Here is a 21758-nt window from a genome sequence, read left to right as displayed (position 1 = left end):
TTTCTAAATACAATAAATTTTTCAGGATGAACATCTGGTCTTTCTGACATACAAAAGTTCAATAAATAAAAATATCTCTTAACCTTTTCCTACACTCCCAGAAACATCTATAGTTTTGCACTACATACATAATGTGTTTATTTCCTGTGGGTGTTTGGTGCCTGGCAAGCTTGTTAGACACACCAGGAAGAAAAAAACAAATATATTCATTCATATGCAGTGCATTTATTTGCAAATTTTTATCACTGTCCTGTGTTTGATAACACTCTGTAGCTAAACTGCATAATCAAAATCAAACACTCAAATAGAATGTCACAATTTAAAATTTGGGGTTTTAAGAGTTGAAGCAGAAAGAAATACATTTTCTTAAACCTCTGTAGACATTGTCTTTTAGTTCCCCTGGTTTCCCATGGCTACCCAAGCCAGTATCAGGTACTTATGGGATCTGTTAATGAGGTCAGAGAACACTTCCAAAATCAAAAAGGGAAAGAAGAAAAGGAGCAGACAATGCCAAAAAAAAATAAGAGAAAGCAAAGAGAAAGCAGGACATCTGTCATATAAATTTTTTCTGCCAAAGTGGCAGATTATAAAGGAATGATTGAAGAGCCTAGCAAAAGACGTAGGCACATCCTGCCTGGCCTCCGTCTCTCCAGAAGCATGTGGATCTATCTCATGGTGGTGCAATGTCTTATCTACCAACTCTGTGCTGATGTTTCAAATATCTCACAGTATCTAAAACAGCAATAGAGAGTCACCTGAATAACTCCATTAGGTATTTTAAATTTAAAAAAGTTGATACAAATGGAATGAAATATGCAAATCGAATGTAAGATGGAAAATTGCTGTAGATAAAAAAAACCTCAACTACTAGAGGAAATTTAAATTTTAAATGTGCTTAATATGCATATGAGATCTGCTTAACGAGATGACTACTTATTTTGCATAATTGTTCCACCTAAAGTTTCACTTTTACCAGAGTACTCAGATCTTTAGTTGTCTAACATTTAGTTGGACATTTAGACGGATCTGAATAAGTGACTATACACATACAATATCTCACAGGTATTTTGCTGCTTACCTGCCATCTCTCCCCCGCAGTTATGATGTGCTTGCTATGTTTCATTTTAAATGGCAATGGAAACTATTCTAGCTAACATTCATGACAGTTTGTAGAGTTTAACATACAAATAAGACTTAAGCTCTGAGGTCAATATCCCTTTGTACCTAAAGAATAACACTTAAGTATCAGGTTTTTTCAATAGTCAGAATGAATTACATTACAGTTCTTTCTAAAAATCTGTAGTATTTTACTGAGTGATATTTGCATGCTGAATTTTCACTTATTAAAATTTTTGATTAATTTTGCATCCACTAAACTGAAAATATAACCTCTGAATTTCTTCATATCAATTTAAGTGTAGCAACCAAATTAAAGAAACAAGCTTATTCTTTTTGACTAAATGCAATGTAATGACGGTTATAAAAGGCCCACTGCTGAAAGCTAAATGGTATCCAACAGCTCTTATAATGATCTGTTTTGCATCAGGAGCTGTAATGTTTACTGGGCTAATAACATATGTGTTCATTTAAAAAATCCACTACCCATCTAGCTGTGTGTACATACCATTCATAAAATTAAATATTTTGGGATAGCTGTGTACTCCTTTTCTGCTGGATATCTGTTTATACCCAGAATTATTTTAAATCATTGAATACATAAATAAATGTGGGCTAAACCTACTGTGAGATGCAAGTTAAAGTTTTATTCAAATTATTTCTTTGGTTTTACATTAGGCTAGCTTATTTTAAAGTGTTGAAACTTACCAATGAATTAATTAATTTATTAGATGATGACCAAGCTATTGGAAAAAATGCATTGATATTGACTGATTAAAAAATTATGCATATGCCTGTTTAGGAGATGTAAGCATTTTATTAAGCATTTATTTTTATCTTATTAACATAAGAAAATTATACCCTCCTAATTAAATGAAAAAAATGTGTTTCCTAAATCATAAATATTTTGTACATAATTCTTCATCTTTTCATATTAACATAAGTTCTTTAGTCTTGTTTTAATGATACTATTCATAAAGATACCAATGACAAAACAAAGAACAACTTTGTAAATATACCCTCTGAGGACTTGCTACATATAATTATGTGAATATTCACCTCTTTAGGTGCCTTTTCTTCTTTTATTCATGTTTTTCATTTTTCTGGTTATGTGATGTGAGTACTATTATCATTTGGCTTTCATATCTTTCATGACTGTAACCAATGGCAAAAATTTGCTATTGTATTGAGGTTTGTTTTTTTTTTCCATTTTTTTTGTTTTGCTTTGTTTTGTTTTTCAAAGACTGTTTAAGAAAAAAAATCTATAAATACCCATAATTTACAGGATCTGTTAATGACACCAAGTACATAGAGATCAAAGAAAAAAATAAAAGTTTTTATGATCCCCACAGCAAAAAAGCTTCATGGTAAATTACTGGTACACTATATAGAACTCATCTAAAGGTATCTTAAAGCTAAAAATAAGTAAAACCTTAAATAAATGCTAATATTGCAATTACAGTATTTTTTAGCAAATCATTTCCTGACCTTTTGAATTCTGGGCTTCTCATCACTCTATATCCTTCCCTCTGATGAGACTACAAATGGTGATAATGGTAGGACATAAGTTATCAGTTAATTTGTGATTTCAGAACAAGACTGAGACTGAATTTCAAAATAAGCAGCAGTAAATGTATTAAAACATCCATAAACACCATTGGTGTTTGTTCCTACATCTAGCAAAATTAAAAATATATGTCATCTCTTCCAGTAAAATTGTCAGATTGTCAGAGTTTACATATTCCTTGAAGTGTGCTAAAGACCAGCCTATGTAGCTGTATATATAGCTGCGTTAAAAAAAAACAAAAAAAACCCGAAAAAAACCCCAAAAAACCCAAAACTAAATCAAGCACAAAAAAACCCTAGCAAATAAAAAAATCACAGTGAATTTGTTCTAACAACGAGAAAGGGAAAATGTAAAACTTGAGCAACCTAGGCTAACTCTGACTTTTAGCCCACTTTGAACAGTAGGTTGGACTATGTGGCCTCTACAGGTCCCTTTTGACTTAAATTTTTCTGTCATTCTAAATTCAAAATAAAATGTAAAATAAGGGCTTATATAAAAATACATTAAAATAATTTTAATTTTAATAATTAATAAAATATATCATCCTATCTGCTACACAATTCATCACACATGGCTAACTGGGTTCTAAGGGTATGTCTATATTTCACTGGTGAGTGTACACAGTTAAATTCTTTGATTGGTACTTTACACATTTTTGACAGTTAAATATTATGGGCTTTGTTGGTCTGATATGAGCCCTGATGAGGTTATTTTCCTTAAACTGAGGAAGATAAGTGTTGTCATATGTACATCAAAAGAATATGAAGAAGTGAGTATCAGTAGAGCTTATAAACAGTGCTGAGTACACAAAAATTTTTCTTTCATTTGTGTCTCAAAGACAGTGATTTTAATAGAATAAAACAAGCTCAAACATACAAACAACAAAAACACAAACCTTAATGACCCTGTAATTCCTTTCCAGAGAGCTTTTTGTATGGATTTGTTATTTCACAATGATGCTGTTCTTCAAGTTGAGATCAGAAATTTCTCCTCTGAGGCTAAAGTGCACAGTTTAAATAATACTAAATTCCTTCATTAAAGTAAATCATGGTCCCTTTCTTTCGTCATATTACTGTGAACATATTCAGTTGCTACAAATTTTGGCAGGAACCAGTGTAAGATATATAGTGCAATACATTTTTAAACATAACCCTAAGGAGTGTAAATTGTCTGCTGAATTGTGAATAGTTTGGTTGTTTTATTTTTCAGCTACTGATAACCTGAACTGCTTTTAAGTATATTTTCTACATCTTCTTATCACCTATGCTAAATATAGTGTGCATCAAAGATAGTCAAATTTTTTATTAATTCCTCAATTACTATATAAAATAATTTTTTCAAGTAATGCAAACTCCATACTTTTAAGGCAGTTGTCCTTTCCATGATTAAATATTATTTGGAACAGCCATCTGTCACACACAGTTTTATTTTCCAAACAATTAACTATGAATTGTGCTTTTTTGTTTCTTAGGTTAACAGGATTTCATCTTCCTCCACCTGTGACAAGTACAAAATCTGTATTTTCACTGCGCTTGACAAGTGACTTTGCAGTTAGTGCTCATGGGTTTAAAGTTTACTATGAAGGTAAGACATTATTAACAAAATATTTTGGGTTTTTTTCCCCTCTGATTTCTACACATAAGAAAACTAAACATCTCACAGCAATATACAAAAATACACATATATAACCTCATCCAAGTTACAATATTTTCTTTCCCTGTAATCATTCACAGATGTATAGGGTGATATCTGAAACCAAAATATTTAAAACTCTACAACATATAGTCTCATCCAGACACAAATATTTTATGGTCTCTAATAATAGCAAGTTCTTTAAATTCTGAAAAACAGAATTGTTATTGTTCTGGTCTTTCTGACACATGTTTATTCAAATTAATGTCAAGACGTTAGTTAGGCTTGAATTTTGCTGGATAGTGGCATCTGGAAGTTTTATGGATGGAATCCTTGTTTGTTTGCACAGGAGAAATGCTGACTCAGTTCTCTCAACAGACATAAAGCTATTTCTCCTTTGCAGTTTTCATGATTGTCTATAGTTTTCACACAGAAACTGAAGTTAATGAGCTGCAACATGTATTCCTGAAGTCCAGAAGTTCATAGTATTGTTTATGTATATATGTATATATGTATTTTATACGTATGTTCCAGGAAGGATCTTGTTCATGATCAAGTTCAGTATAGTAGTGTTTGAAGCGTTGGTTTATATCATGCGTTCAGTTTTTAAACCCATTTCTTGGTACCAGGACTATGAACTCTAACAAGTTTTTGCAGGATATAAACAGACACTGGTTTTTTCTCTTTTTCTTTGTTATAGTGTTTTGTGTTTTGGTTTTTTTCATTTTTGGATTTTTCCCCATCTTTTTTAAATACACTTGGTGTTACAACACTTTTTCTGTTTCCATTAACTGTTGCTGTCAGCAAAGCCGGAGCTATAGTAAACTGCCTGGAGAAGTTCTGAGGCAATTGTTGTGCCCTACTTGGTCCCATCTGCAACAGACAATAATTCCTGAGAAATTAACCAGCTGAGTAACACTTTGAAAGCTAGGAAACTATCCAAAAATTGATAACAAAATGAAGGGCTTCTGTAGAAATACACTCCAGAACCAGTCTGTAAAAAAATGTCTTCAGCCGTTGATACAGTTTACCTTCAAGTATGATACATTAGAATTCTACTTCATACAGAAATTCATTCCTATATATCAAGATATGAAATTAAAAACATAAAATAATTTTTAAGCCTTTTTTTCATTAAATTATTAGGGATAAAATAGCTGAAATAATTAAACACTTCTTCTTTCTTTTTGGAGGGGGAGAGGGTTTGCACATAAAAAAGAGGTAATCTAGAAAAGAGATATTCAGGCTATATGTAACTGGTTTTGTCTAGGTTATAGCCACTTTGCAGTCTGTTAATTTTTCAAGTGTTTGGTAACTGTTCAGCAGCAGCATTATTAAAAGTGTTATGTTAAAATGCAGTATACAACTTCTATGGATTTTTAACTATGCAAAATATAATATATGCCTCTCATGCATAAATGGAATTCATTATATATGTTATCATCTGTTCTTATAAAGAGTTTATTGAAAGATTTTGCACTGCTAATTCTAACAGACAACATACTATGTCTCTCAGTTATGATAGAGAATAATTGAAAGTAAAATGGAAGATCAGCTATAGACTTCAGGTTTCACACGTGACTGACTCCTCAGCTCCTCACAGTTTATTTCTAGGTGAAAATAACATGCTGATTAATAGAACTTGAGATCCTAGGTCAGTATAAAGTCTGGGGAAATTTTACCTTCAACCACAGAAATCAGCATTTTAGAACAAAACATAAACTTGTTACTTTGAACTTGATACTCATCTTTTTTGAAACTGATGTTTTATTTTGTGCAATTAGGAATTTTCAAAAAAGTTAGGCTGGATACAAGAGTTTTAGTTCAATGGAGTCTTCCTTACCAGGTCTATTGTTTTAAGAGCTGAATCAAGGTAACTTCATTTGGTCAGAGAATTTTTCTTTCAATACCTGTTTTTTTTTCTGTCTTCATGTGAAGCCACCCTCTTTATACCCAGATAGCAAAGAAATGAAAACTCATTACATTACATTATATTCATTTAATGTCTCTTTCCTTGATGTGAGAGAATAGATGTATTTAAATGATAATCACATCAGGGCAATTTCCATTTCTGTTCTTGTACTCTTTGTGAACATGTATAACCCTGCAATCAACATTTTGAGATCTGGTTCTGCCTAGTATCCAGTTTTCAAAAATTTTGATTGCCCAGTAGCTCCTTCTTAGCTTCTTGATGAAACGTCTGCATACTTAGTATCAGGCCTCATAATTTAAAACTTCATTATGGATATGTAATTTGAAATTTAAGATAGAAATGATTAGCAACCTGTCATTGCAATAAAGCAAAATGATAGAGGTGGGATGAGAGGATAGGATGAGAAGTAACAACATATATCTGAAGGGATTAGATCCAGTTGTAATTTGAAAAAGAAGGAACATACCTTTCATAATCAGAGATAATTTAAATCATTTTCTTTTGAAATGCTTTGAAATAGATTACATACTAGATGGTCACATGGAATCCATTACTGTTCACTATTTAAGGTAAAAAAAAAAAAAAAAAAAAAAAAGAATACTCCAACCATCTATTTTTCTGACTTCTCATGCTCTTGACGAACTTGCAGTTGAGCTGAAACTTGATAAGAAACTCCAGAGTACCTGACAGAATTGTGGGAAATATGAATCTCTGGTGGGCTTTCTTGATCATAGAATATAGGAACATATTTATTTTCTGATCTCCTGAGAATAAAAATGTTTATGAAAAGACATCAAATGATACCATTAATAGAAAGACTATGCTGAGCCACCATATGTAAGCCACTGCAATTGCATTCAGTCAAACCAAGTGAACTATAGACCACAAAATATCAACTCTGGCCTGCTAAACATCAATATCATAATCCTCAGTCTGCTATCTGTGTCCTTCCATTCTTTTCTTCTCTCCTTCTTTCTCTTCTCACCCCCTCTTTCCTTCCACTACATCAAGTGGCATATTTGAGTTATCTTTGGTACCAATATGCACAAACTTCATGTTCAGCTTCTTCATTATTCAGAAAAGAACACATCTGATAAAGATACCTGTCTATATAGCACAATATCCCTGAAGAAAAAATAATTCATGAGAGGAACCTGGAACATTTTACTCAAAAGTAATAGACTTCACTTACAGTGACAACATAAAATGGTGAGATGCACTAAAAATTAAGAAGGGATTTTGAAAAAATACTGGTGCTAATTTTATCACTGTCTAGTGACACAGCATTTCTGGCTGGAGTGAGAAATGGGGAAGTTCTAAGTCTGATGATTCTGTGCCAGGTTTTTTTTTTTTTTTTCTGGAGAAGTTTTTTCATGGCTTTCAGGCTCTCTACAACATGAATGGATATTAATATTTAAAGAAGGAATGCTATACTTAATCTCCTATTTGATAATTTAGGCTAAGTACAATGTCACTGTGCCCTTTTATTTTATTTTTTGGTGGTATAATTTGGTTTTGGAATAGAACAGTTTGATGCACTTTTCCATTTCCTGTTGTCCTAAGATACATAAGCAGCTTTATTCATTGAGAGTACAGGAGGGGAAATACAGCTGCTGAGAAAGAAAGCAGCGTAACAGCTTGGCTACACAGCAAAGGGGATTCAATGGACCAAGTCCTGCTTTGAACAGTGCTTCCTTCTGTTCTCACTGTGTTATTTTACAGCTATTAAACAGGTAGCTGACATTGCTAAAATCATTGGCTTAATTAAGAAATGTACTGCTAGAATTTATGGCAATCTTTATTCAAGTTAAATATGATAGACATTTTTGTGTTATCCTATTGGCCATGGCAAAGAATAGAAAAAATTAATATATAGATTACTCTTATAGTGAAAACTCTGAATGCCCAGGAGGTGAATTGCAAATATTTATAATAGTGGTATGAAATATAACTTTATCTGGTTTGTACTGCTGCACATAATTTTAAAGCTGAGTTATAAAACTGAATTATTAGACTGTATAAGTAATGAAATGGTCTTCATGTTTGTACTGGAGCACTGCTATAGAGTTCAGCAATTCTGCTGAAACGTTTTTGAGAGGGAGATGAGAGCAATGTTAAAAATTTCAAGAATGATCACAGAATTATGAATAATGGGAAGTGGGGAAGCAAAGGGACCAGATGGTGTTTATTAACAGAATAGGATTTCCATCTAGTGACTTCTGTGGACTTCTCATGCATTTCTTTCAGCAATATTAAGAAAAACTGGTAGCTGACGTACAGCATTATAGAAGCATGTAGATAAAAAATACTAGTAGGACTTAAATATGCCAGGATGTGGGTGCTAAAAATAATTTTGGCAGTTGGTATAAAGCTAGAGAATGTGAACAAATAGGATAAACTATTTTTAGCTCTTCTGCATATCAGAATTCAGAATATGGCTACAAATAGTCTAAATCTTGGATTCAGGTAAGGTTCACAAAGTCCTAGCTGTATAAAGCTAATAATATCACTGCTAGCTTAATATAAAATTTAAAGGAGTAGTAGTGAATTATTGTTTAATGTTGGAGTGCTTTCTACAAGGAATGCACTTAAAATTTTTTTGCCAGGTTGGAGTTGCAAAAGCCACAGAATTTAAGCTGTAAGTTTGTCACCAAGCTTGCTGCCTGATGGATACTACAGGCTCTTTGTTGTTGCTGTTCACATTTAGCCATATCTGCTGTGGGTATGTCTGGACTCTGTCATTACGTTCCTTCAACAACCCCTTAATAAAAATTAAAGGAAAGGGAATTATTAAATTGCATAGATACATTTAAATGAAACACACTAAATCTAACAAGGCAACATGCTAGACATAAGCCAATATATATTGTCTGTTTTTACTTCATTCAACATGTTGGGTAACGAGAAGCAAAAAAAAAAGTGCTGGAGTTTTTGTATTTTGTCTGAATATACGAATATCTGCCAAATTGTCTTGGAAGTCCCAGAAAATCATCTAATACATCCTTTCTGTCCTGGAATACTTGCTTGGATGGAACACATCCCACTAATGCTTCTTCATAGATTTGTATCTACTACAGATGTTTTTGCCATTCCTAATGCCAGATGCATAGTAAAACTGTAGCACGGAAGACATTCAATTCCTTATGAAATCAATACCAGGTTGCCATTTTTACTATTTACATTTTTACGTTTTACTATTCACATATTTGTTATTTTACCTATATGTTGAACTGGTACCACCATTCCCGTATTAGTCCTGAGGACGTAGAGAGAAAAATAGCCCTGTGGACTTAACCTGGTTAATTTTATAGCATTTCACACTATTTTCTTGACACCACAACTACTGATTTGGCTAAAGAATAACTTCTGGAAACAAAGTTAGCTCTTGATGACATCAAGCTTTAAAAAAGCTTTCTTTGATCCCACTGATCACTCTGCCACACTTAGAAGTCAGACTTTTTAATTCTGATTTTTGAACTTCCAGCCACTAGCTTTGTTCTGCTTTTATCTGCTAAATTATAGAGCCCTTATTATTAGCATCTGTAAATTCTTATGGAGGTTCTTAAGTACTGCAATAAAATCACAGATTTCACAATATTCTTTCTCTTTAATATGGGCTTTTGAAGCATTAACATAAACTAATTTTCCAAATAATGAATTATTTTCTGTCATTCTTCTGCATTTTCATCGTTTTGTGACAGCTGTGTGAAAAAGGGCTCTGACCAGTACATTTGTCTAGCTGAGGCCTGTACCTGATCACCTGTAACCTGTCCTGTCTTCTTATTGAATCTTTTCTTATCTTTCAGAGCAACCTCTTTCTGTCCTTCTGCATGTGTGAGGGTTTAAAGGTCTGAGTGCCAGATACTAGAGCCAGGCTGGAGGTGTAGGTAACCCTGGCCTGGTAGTAGCTACTGGAGAGACTGAGGTCTCTGTGCCAGCTACTGGAGTGGGTGGTGGCCTCAGCTGCTGCTCACTGGGGTGGGAACGATGTGTGTCCCAAAAACCATCCAGCAGGAGGAACCATGAGCAAAGCAAGTGAGGGGCTCATTGCCAGCGCTTGGAGGAAGCCGTGTGACAGGTGGTGAGGCAGCGTGATAACAACTGTCTTCAGCTTCTCCATAGCTGGGTGTGCATGGGTCACTCACTTGCACACTTCCATCACTCATTTGCACACTTCCATCTGGACTAACCAGCAGGAAGGAGGTTCTGGATCTAGGGTGAGGTGTCAGGAGGATGGGGAGTCCATGCTGGACAAGTAAGCCCGTACTGCATGTTTGCTAGTAAGCATCGAGCTGGACCAGCCAGTGATGAGGGGACCCCTGGGGCCAGTAAGAGGGCCTGGAATCTGGGTGGGGTTGCCAGGCAGGCAGAGGGATCATGCTGGTACTTGTGGGACCTGTGAATGTACGTGTGTTCATGAAGTCAGGCTGTGTGTGTGCCTTCATGAATGACCTCCTGAGTCTGCCAGACAAAGAGAGGGTTTGGCCACAGGTGCTCATGTTCATGGGCGTGCTGTCAAAGCTGTCAAAGCAGTACCTTGCCTGTGGCATCCCGTTGGTGTCTTGTGTGTTTCTGTGTATTTCTCTGGGATACTTGCTCAGCTGTGAAGCTGGTTAAATATACAAATGGGAAAGCAGTAGGAAAGTCCATTGGCTTGGAGTCACATCCCCAGGCCACAAGCTGCTCCTGGTTGCTGGCTCCTGTGGCCAAGCAAGGAAATGTCCAGGTTTCAGAGCTGCTGGAAGCAGTGGTCAGTTGCTGCTGAAAGCAGTGGACACTTATTACATCCCTTCAGATGCTTAAATGTCATTTGGGTTCATCAAGCATAGTTTGCCCTTGGTAAATCTGTGCTAACTACTCCCAATTAATATCATTCTTCAGGTGAAGGAAAATGGATTACAAAAATGTGCTCTTTAGGCTGCTTCCAGGAATTCAGGGAATTATTAGTTTATAGTGCCTGTAGTGATCCCTCTTGCTTTCATTAGGACAAGTGTATCACTAACCTGTCTAATCATCAAGGACTACCACTGATTGCTATAATTTTCCATGGATTATAGACAGCATTTTTCAGTCAGGGTATGAGAGCTCTTCTGGTACCCTTGGATAAATCTGTGAATTGAATATATCCAGCTTTTCGATGTAAAACCAGAACAAATTATCACTCTCCTTCCCAGTGGGACTAATACATGAACAGGTTACTCCTTATGAAGAACAGTGCACACAAGGCTTGGAGTTTTCCATATTGAATATTATTGTCTTTGCCACCTGGTGAATCTGCAATTTTCCCTGTTCTTTTTTGGCCACTAGCATACTTGTAGAATCCCTTTGTATAATCCATGAAACCCTGCAGTGTTAGTGGCACTTGGACTTTGACCTTCTTGATTTTGTTCCTAAGCACCATATCTATATGCCTTTCTTTTTTACTTCTTTTTTTTTTTGTCTGTACTTCTTTGCATTTTAGTTCATTAAGAAGTTCCCTTGTTAGCCTCATGAGTCATTTGTGAAAGTTCACTTCCCCTTAAAATAGTTGGGATGTCATTTAAAAAATCAGCCATCTCTCTGACTGCACTTCCTCCCCATAATTGCTTCCCAGGAGATTTTGCCTAACAATTCCCCAGATAAATCCAAATATGATGTCTAAAAGTCTAGTGTCCCAATTTTAGTACTTACTTCTCAGCCTTCCTTCCAAACCTGGGCTAAATTTTCTTTTACTCTGTAGTTAGGTCCCTGTCCCATGAAAACTATTTTTAAAGGCCCTCCTTCTGAGTTAAAAATGTCTACACATGATTATATTCTCATTTGTGTTGATCAGGTAGTTCATTTCTTCCCAGCACTTCTACTTTGTCTTCAGATAAAGAAGACAAGACCCTTGGAGACAGCAGTGCAACCAGTCATTGGTCTGCTGGATGCACTTGCAGACAGAGCTTTTCTCCTGGTCAGAAGGATTGAAAGGAATGCCAACACCTTAAGGGATCACATGCTCCTCATTCTTCACCTCAGAACCCCGTATCACCTCAGATCAGCTCAAGGTTTCCCTTGGCTGTGTTATTACCACTCAGAGGAGTGAGTAGCATGAAGGAGCTGTTGTAAGGCTGAAAAAAGAGCAACTGCTCTGTAAAATTATGTGCCTGAGCTCCAGGCGAGATGTTCACAGCCCAAGACTAGAGGTTTGCATGCAGGGGACTGTGCCATGCAGGAGGGAATATCTGACTCTTAGAACCTCTCAAAAGCTCATTATGGATGACTGTGCCACTTTATTATCAGTATGCAAAAGTACAGTTAGAGATTGTTTCTGCTGCCAAATATTTGTCATCCTATTTTTGGGAAAATATGTGATAAATTCATCTAAATAGACTTGTCATTCTCTTCCCTGTTTCTTCATTGGAAAAATAACATATAATTTTTAGGAAACAAGCTCAGGCACATGTGCCTGATTGCAGATCTCTTGTTTTATTCTACCATAATTAGCAGTTAGACTTTAGTGGTTGTTGAGTGCTAAGCTTTCTTTGATTAGTCTTAAAAAAAAAATAAATAAGTTGATTGACTAGAGAGCCACAGAACATGCATAATTTTGCTCCAGACAAAATGAATGGAAATATATTTCTTTGCTTTAAAATTTGCAAAAAAGTCATTCTTTGAAAGTTAAAAACCAATGAATAACCTATCGTTTTTTCTGCCTTGAGAAAAACTTAATTATTGGCAAAAAAAATGTCTTTCCCTTAGTCTGGTAAAAATTCACTTACTATTTCAATGTTCTGTTTAATTTATTTCTTTCAGAATAATGCTGTTAAATAAGCCATATTTGTCAACTTGTGGTACTGCAATTTATCATTTTGATACATGCCTCATATTGAAGCTTAACTAAGACAGTGATTAATTTGAAATCTTAATTATATGTCAGCTTTACTTTAGGGTTGTTTTTTTTTTATATTTTCAATGTCATTTTTCATTTAAAGAATAATTGAATATATACTGCAAGTCTTGAAAGAAATTTCCCAAGAGATTCTAAGGTTTTCTTGGTGAACTTACATTCTTCAGTTGCTGGACTGTCATGGTTAAGATAAGTACAGTACCCTGACAAAAACAAATCTTAAGGCAATCTAATTTAAGATTCACATTTTGATCCCATGTCTAGACAAGCAGTGATAACTGTAATCCGATATAGCTGAAACAGTATTCTGCAGGAGCCTGTATATACTGCTCATTAAAGTATCTAATTAAATGCAGCTCCATGTTTATTAGCAGGTGCCTCCTTCAAGTTTTAAGTTACAGTTCAATGAAATTTTGAAATAGTAATTCACAATAGCAGACTTTGAAATATCCATACAATTCATGAAAATGAAACTGCTGATAAGTACCACTTACACATCTAGAACTGCATGGCTTAATCCTTCAGTCTGCATTTGATTTTTTATAGCATTTTGGCTTTGATTTGTGATAGCTTTGACAGAAATTCTGTAGCAATAATATCAAAATATAGAGAGATCTGCAAGAACAGGTTCAGTATGCCAGCATGCAATCTTAAAAACTCTTCAAAAGACAGGAACTCTGCAGATGGAGAAATTTATTTATGAACAGAACATAATACAGAATAATACAGAACTGTAACCTCAAAGACTTATTTTGTCATCTGAACAGATTTTCAAAATTTGCAAGTTTTTTACATGAGTTAAATTTATAGTTCATATTTGGACACTTAGATCTATAAAAGATAGTCATACTGTTGAGCAAAAATAACGTGACATGTAAAATGCTTGGAAACAGGTGAACTTTAAGCATCCAGTTATGTCAGTCACTAACATCATTCTGAACAATAGCAGTATAATCATTTAGTGTTGATTATGACAACATTTTGATTTTAAGATTGATAGAAAAGCAATTGTTTACTCAGCACTGGAATTCTCTGCTTATTAAAATGAAATTTGTTGGAAGTGTATTGTGAAAGATACTTACTTTTTTGATTAGTTCTTAGCAGAGAATTTCTTAATAGCCTATGAGGTCATACAAGCAAAACCCTATGCAAATGTAGAGCTTTGACATAGATGGATAACAATATTGTGAACTAGATGGTCAGTCAAATGCCTAAGAATTGGAAAAAAAAATTAAATTAATGAAATTAATTTATATATATATATATATATATATATATATATATATATATATGATAAAAATAAATATTAATCTCGCTGGAAGAGCCATTCTCCTTTGAATCCCTGAACACCATAAAGAAAAAGTCATTCCTTTGCCAGTTGATAATAAGCCACTAACATTTCATGGATCACCAGTGGCATGTTACAGCTAAAAATTATTTAGCTAAGCTGCTTATCTAAGATAAATACTATAGATGTATTTGAGAAGATCACAAAACATTGAAAAAATTTTAAAACTTAATTTTAAAATTTCAAAGTTAACTTATTTTTTAAAACATATTTATTCTAAGAAAAAAATCATAATGAATCATTGATTTTGGATAAATTGATGAATTTGTGATCAATTCTTGATAGATTTTTTTATTTAAACTCCTAGAAGATTACATACTAAAAAAAAAAATAGATCATTATATGTAGAATGTAACATTTTAAAATAATTTTCTGAAAGCAATACCAATGAAATAATAAAAAGAAAACCCATTAAAATATCAGCTGAAGTTTTGGTGCAGAATTCTTATACCTTCTTTTCTTTTGTTTTTGATTTTACATTCTGCATTTTTCCTTCTATAAAATACCATCTGAAGATCTGTGTATAGGTGAAATGAATTATGATATGTGTATAGGTGAAATGAATTATGATATGTGTATAGAAAAAATGAAGAAACCTGGCATCAGAAAACAGTCTTACTGCTTTCATATATTAAAAGAAATTAGAAGACTAGGAGACATCCTTACATATTTATTGCATGATTAAAGAAGAAATAAAAATATAAGGATAGCAACAGAGTTTTTTAAAACTGAATTTTTCATTAATGTTGTTCTACACTTACTCTTCTATCAGTGTGCTTCTAAGCAATGTGTTCTTAGTTCTTTTAGGATATCATTTCTGCTTGCAGCATTCAATTCCCAGTCTCTCTAAAGATATAATCAACACTGATGCACTTAGTGCCAGTTGTAGGGATGATTTTGTGATGAAATATGCATCCTATGGGAAATTATTTGAAATCACAGGGTAAGAAAATGCTCCTAAACGATGGCTTCTCAACATGAAGTCCAGGTCTGAACTGATGATGTAGAAATAAAAGTCTGTGCTAAATGCTTATTCTTCTCAGCACCCTGTCACTCCAGATTACTAGTTAATAGTAAGTAGACAGATGACAAGAATAAGATGTTTATAGGCAAATATTGTTGTTAAATAACAATGTGCTGTGTCATCTTTAATTACAGTGTAGCATTGCTCAGTTCTGTACTTGTCACAAGAGCTCATACTATAAGCAATAATGTATTATTCTGGGCATGAAGCATCTTCATTTGGAAAAACTCTTCCACCCACAATCTACTACTAGCACACCTAAAATACGTTCCAGCTTCACATTTTGTTAAGATGCAACGAAATACAGACTCCTCATCAGGTTCCAATCCCCAGCCATGGGCAGGGACACCTTCCACTAGACCAGGTTTGTCAGAACTCCATCCAACCTGACCTTAAACACTTGCAGGGATGTGGCATTCACAGCTTCTCTGCTCAGCCTCTTCCAGTGACTCACCACCCTCGCAGCAAAGAACTTTTCACAGAATCACAGACTACTCTGCATTGGAAAGGACTCACAAGGACTATTGAGTCCAACTCTTAAGTGAATGGCCCTTAGCAGGATGAAGCCTGTGACTAGCAAAGAGCACCATCCTCTTTTTCATAAAATCCAATCTAAACACAAATTTTGAGTCACTTCTTTATAATTTAAAATCATTTATTTATTTACTATTCATAGGATATCTCTTACCACACAAGTGCAGCATAAAATAACTTTTAATAGAACCAGAAAAAAATTGCTCAAAACCAAGGAGTTAATTGGAAAAGAAGAAATTCTTGAAAGATTAAAATGGAAAAAGAGACAGAACCTAAGCATTGATGAAACAGATTTAGTTATAACTGCAAAGTGATAGGAAGACTCTTATAACATGACTTCCTCACATTAGTGTTGGTAGGGAACACATTTTAATTTTGACCAATGGACCAAGACAAATAAGCACAGCACTAGAGAGATTTTCAGAGGGCTTACCATCAGCTTGGTGAGATTAAGTCAGAACTAAAGAAGAGAAATTGAAAAAGTAGTGAAAATTATTTTAATTTTATTATTTAACGTCACTATTACTTTTGAGGTCCTAGAGACTTCTTCTGATTCCTATTGTCATGTTCCTTTCTCTCTCTCTGCTCAGCATCCACCAGGCAATGAAGGAAGCAATACCAGGGAAATAATATGGATGAAAACAAATTTTGTTGCATCTGTATTATTCCCTCATCCTTTTCTCTGGTCCAGCCTGCTGTATGGCTCAAAAACATCAAAAGGAACCCAAGCAACCAAATTCATAAACGAGATACACACAACTGATGGTGTGAGAAAACAAAGCTCCATTGACAACAGCACATTTACTTTAATTTAAAACATTTATCAAACTGTATCTTGATGCAACATGTGTAATGCAGAGTGACAATAGGAGGTTATAACAGTCTTAGAGTTGTAAATTGACTCACTAATTATCTGCATTTCAATGCTTAAAACCTGCTGACAGATTTATTCACACAAAACTGATTCTTGGTGCTTAGAAGAAAATGCATCACAGTATTTTGGATTCCCAAGGTTGTTTTGAGTTGCAAAAGCTCCAAGAAGCAAGTTTGTTATGTTTGGTTTGGGGTCTTTCATGACAGGATTACAGTGCATGTCTGTTACATTCACTTCAATCCATTTTAATCACTATACAGACTTGAAATGATAGATTAAAAATGAAAAAAGTCTCAAAGATTTGTATTACAGATTGAAAATAATTACAAAAGAGGAACTTAAAAATTTGAAATCTTAACACTGATTTTTCCTTCTGAATTGTTTCAATTTCCCTTGAGACAGACCTTTTGCCAGCCTCTCATCCAGAACCCCTTTGGTTTTGAGTTTGGCTTTTCCGTGTGAGACATTTCAGAGTATACTTTCACTGCTCACTTCTAAGGGATGGGGTTCTTTTCTATTCTTCTGTATCTATATTTTAGAACTTAAATCAAGTTTATTTCTTTTATAGACAGCATCCTCTGAACTGTCCATGAAAATAATTGGCATCAGTCTTCTCTGCCAGTAATAATGGCAAAAATTCAAAAGAAGGAAAAACAGATACTGCCCTGTTTTCTGGCATTGGTTTCCTTTTTTAGAAGTTTTTTAAATTTCATTTTAATGGCATTGTTTCTATAGCTCTCTCCTTTAATCCCAGTACACTATCTTGTAGGTGGCATTTTTAAACACTACTACATCAGTTTATAACTCCTATCATGTGTGAGGGATTAGGTGGTTAGGATTCACTACACAAGTCTTCCAATACACATTACAGTGCTGATGTCAATATCCTGTATTTCAGACATCCTGCACAGTAGAGGGTAGAAGTAAACAATTCCAGAGTACAGTGGCGTCTTTTGTACTTCTTACTGGCTAAAGTAAGCATAAATGACTAGGACTTGTAGATGTATACGTAGGTCATACCTGGTCATACCACACTGCAATGCACCATTTGTTCTCTTCCTTGCCATGATCACACAAATTTGAGTATTAATGCTTTTGACATCATTCCCCAGAAATTTAATCCGTTTTGCACTATTTTCACAGAAGTGCATGTGACATGGTAAAAACTGTAAGTACTTGTGGCACCATTGCTGTTCCTGCATTTGGGTCACAGATGAGCACTGCACTGACTCCCAGGGCAGCTGGGACTTTCAGCTCGTGGGAGTGCTGAAAGGCCCACAGCAGTATTTCAATTAAACTGATCCTCTCCTCATCAGAGCACTAAAGAGCCAAAACCTCTTCCATACTGCTAACCTCAACCAACTTGTCTGATCCTTTCACCTGCTTTTTGTGGGTGAATTTTTCATATGATTTTTGCCTGTATGCAACAAAGGCAAGAGTAGCTTTCAGTCTCTTTCTGAATTTGTCCTCTTCATGGGCAGTCTGAAGCTAGGAAATTTATTCAAAGAATTTACTTGGATTTGCTCTAAATTTAATGATATGGCCTACAGATCTGGCCTAAATATGTGTGTCTCCATTCCTGATCAAAATTTAAACTCCATTACAGTTTATCTGACCAGTTGACTCTTTTTTGTCTTTGAGAATAACTTAATTAATTAATTATATAAATTAATTTTGTTCATAGATCTTCTATGAGCAGGAGGAATTGAAAAATTCAATACATTGGTCCAAAGCCAAATTGAATTTCCAGTTTATTTCTTTTTTTTGGTAATGAGTATTGCTAATTACCAATCATGGTAATTAGCAATGGTGTGATGCTCACACCATCTGAAGAATAAAAATTTAAGATTTACATGTACCTCATCTTCTAGTTTTAATCTGTGTAAGTTTAGCACAGGAAAACATAAACATTTCATTTACCACAGAAACTGCACAGAATTCTAAGGATGGTTATCAACTGATTTTACCTTAGGAGCAAGACAAAGAAACTAATTAGTTGTAACAATCAGCATCAGTTGAAAGTCACTTCTTTTTTATTTTGTGGCAACAATTCAGTCTGTTTGTTTGGTATACAAAGCAAATGTATATATCCTTATATAGCCACACGTTAAAGCTGTAGATTTGATTTAAAACTGTTTAAAACAAGTTACCATTACAGTTTTCAAACAAATGAAAAGCTTTATTTCAAGGTGTGGACTACAGACCCTTGTTTTTCCAATAAATATTGTAAGATACATCCAATGTTGCTTTTCACATTACAGAGAAGATCTTTAAGGAAAAAATAAACCAATAGATTTTCTGTGATTCCAGTCAGACTACTTTGAATATTTTTCTTTAGACCCTCATAAATATGATATACTATTTTTTAAACAAAAGTTAATATATGAGGAGCTCCTGTTCATGTCATTCATTTGGGCCTAAAATCATCTTTTCTGTTACTGGTTTGTTCTGGGAAAACACTAATAGAATATTGTTTTCTTGTAACAGAATAAACATAAGCTTGAACTACTTGTTACATGATTGAACAGGAAGCAGTGGAAATTAATAGCATGCTGGGCTGCATCAATGCAAGTGTAGTCAGCAAACCAGGGAAAGCAAAATTTTTCCACAGCTTTTAAATCTGGAATATGGCATTCATTGTTGGATCCTCAGTGCAAGAAAGATGCTGATACATGGTAGCAAATTCAGGGAAGGATCTTCACTCACCCTCCAAGGAAAGGTGAAGGGAGATGCGCTTCTTCAGCCTGGAGAAGAGTTTCTGGGGACAAGGAGGTGTCACAGTATTCTTAAAATACTTGTACGTAGCTTAGAGAGAAGGGTCTTCATTGAAGTGAATGGAAAGACAGACATACTTGCCAAAATTATCTAGAGTGACTGTGGAATCTCCCCTTTGAGATCTGTTCTTCTAGTTGACCCTGCTTTAAGCAGGAGGTTGGACTAGAGCTCTCCTGCAGTTTCTCTAACCTGAATTATTTTATGACTCTATACTAAGCAACCCATAGAAAGTAACCAAGAGAAATAATTTTAACTTCCTAGTTTAATATGAATATCGAAGGCACATCCCTGAAGAATTTATTTCCCTGCAAATACAGACAGATTTTGAAGTTGACTTGACATAGATCAAATTAAATGTAATTTTATTGTCAGAGAAAAGCAAAGGCTGGAAAAAGAACCTGAAACTGAGGGTCACTGGGTCAGTTTCATACAGGCTGTGCTCTAATTCAATGGGACACAGTCCCACAGGGGCTCAACATAGGTAGCAGAGCCAGGGTCTGGTAACAGGGTGAGGGCCAGCCTGGAGATAAACTACCAACATAGTGCCAAAAGTCCTTACAGAGCTAAACCTGCTACATCACAGGGCCAAGAGATCTGTGCAGCAGACATCTGAAGACTGGCTGGAGGGCACTGATGGATCTAGATGGGGATGAAGAGGGGCTCCTGTGTCCATGAGTAGAAATGTGAATCCCAGTTGATGCTGAACAGGTTCTATTGCTGCCTTCAGTGCCTTGGAATTTAATGTCTCAGGTTATTTTTACCTTGTGTATGTATGTTATCCTTTTTTTTTTAACTGTGCTAGTTGCAAGTGTGCAGATCCTGCCGTTTTACTACGTATCTTGAAAACTGTAAATAAGCAGATCTGCTCTGTTTATCTTCACTACATTATTTGTTCTTTATATTTCTGAATTGACAAGTCAGAAATACCATCAAAGTTCCTCAGGACAATAATTTTAACATTTGTAACCAGGTGACTTCTACTTTCAAAATAGCTTATAAGACACGATGAAAGTGTTTGCAATACTAAATTTAGTTTATCTCAGAGAACGTGTTTTGGACTTTAAATCATTCTCTGAAAAGAAATTATTTTCTTCTACTGATTATCTGGAAAGCATTATCTCTCAAATTTTGGGAACCTGCCACCATGAGGATCTTGATCGTAGGAATGCTCCACAGAGGGATCTGGGCAGGCTGTATTGATGGGCTGACACCAGTTATATGAGGCTCCACACTGAGGTCCTGCCCTTGTCTCACAACAACCCCTTGCACAACTACAAGTTTGGGGCAGAATGTCCATAAAGTTACTGGGTGGAAAAGGACTTGGGGGTGTTGGTCAACACCCAGCTTAACAAGAGCCAGCATGTGCCCAGGTGGCCCAAAAGTCCAGTGACATCCTGGCTTGCATCAGGAGTAATGTGGACAGCGGGATCAGGGCAGTGAATGTCTGATACTGAGCACAATGAAAACTAATCATTGATATTGATAGTGACTTTCTTTTCAAAATGTAATTGTACCACTTTATTATCTGGTAAAATGAATGTAAATTAATTATATTTTGGATATTTTAAAAGTTTCATCAATTTACATGTTATATTTGAAAGATGTATAAAACACATTTCCTACCCTTGAAAGGTTTGCAAGTTGAGTGTGTTACAGACCGTACAATATGCAAGACAAAGGGCTGAGAGAGCATATTTCTACTATAAGTTTATAAATTTAAATTAAATGTCCAAATTACATTTCCAATACAGAATACCATTTGAATGCTCCTGGACCAGCATTAGAAAGTAAATTAATTAAATTCCATTAATTAAAGCTGCATAAATTCAATGCAGCAAATTATTTACATACTTTTTGGCTAATTTTTCTGGCCAGCTACCAGCTCTGAAAAAAATTAAATGTGGTTAAGTGGTTATCACTATCAATAAGGACTTGCGCCTTTTTCTGTTTAAACACTATTATCTCTACCCTGTGGCACATTAGCTCTTTAATTAGATGGCTCATTCTTTTAACTTTTCTAGAAGTGTTCATCTACTTCAACAAACCATTGAGAGCTTATTAGCAGAAGTTATTTGTCTGTGACT

At 34.8% G+C, this 21758-nt stretch overlaps 1 protein-coding gene across 3 annotated transcripts in view; it reads left to right on the top strand.

Annotated features, from left to right (window-relative positions):
• The window catches only part of CSMD3 (CUB and Sushi multiple domains 3), a 573013-nt gene that overhangs the window by 101122 nt on the left and 450133 nt on the right, over positions 1-21758 (top strand). For all 3 annotated transcript variants that reach the window (XM_058831785.1, XM_058831783.1, XM_058831782.1), the window contains exon 3: positions 4155-4267. In XM_058831785.1, the coding sequence (XP_058687768.1) occupies positions 4155-4267 (113 nt within the window). The remainder of the gene's footprint in view (positions 1-4154; positions 4268-21758) is intronic.

Source organism: Poecile atricapillus, chromosome 2 (genome assembly GCF_030490865.1).
Source record: "Poecile atricapillus isolate bPoeAtr1 chromosome 2, bPoeAtr1.hap1, whole genome shotgun sequence".
Taxonomy (NCBI): Eukaryota; Metazoa; Chordata; class Aves; order Passeriformes; family Paridae; genus Poecile; species Poecile atricapillus.
Note: the sequence above shows the minus strand (reverse complement) of the source record. Positions and strands in the feature narration are given on the sequence as shown.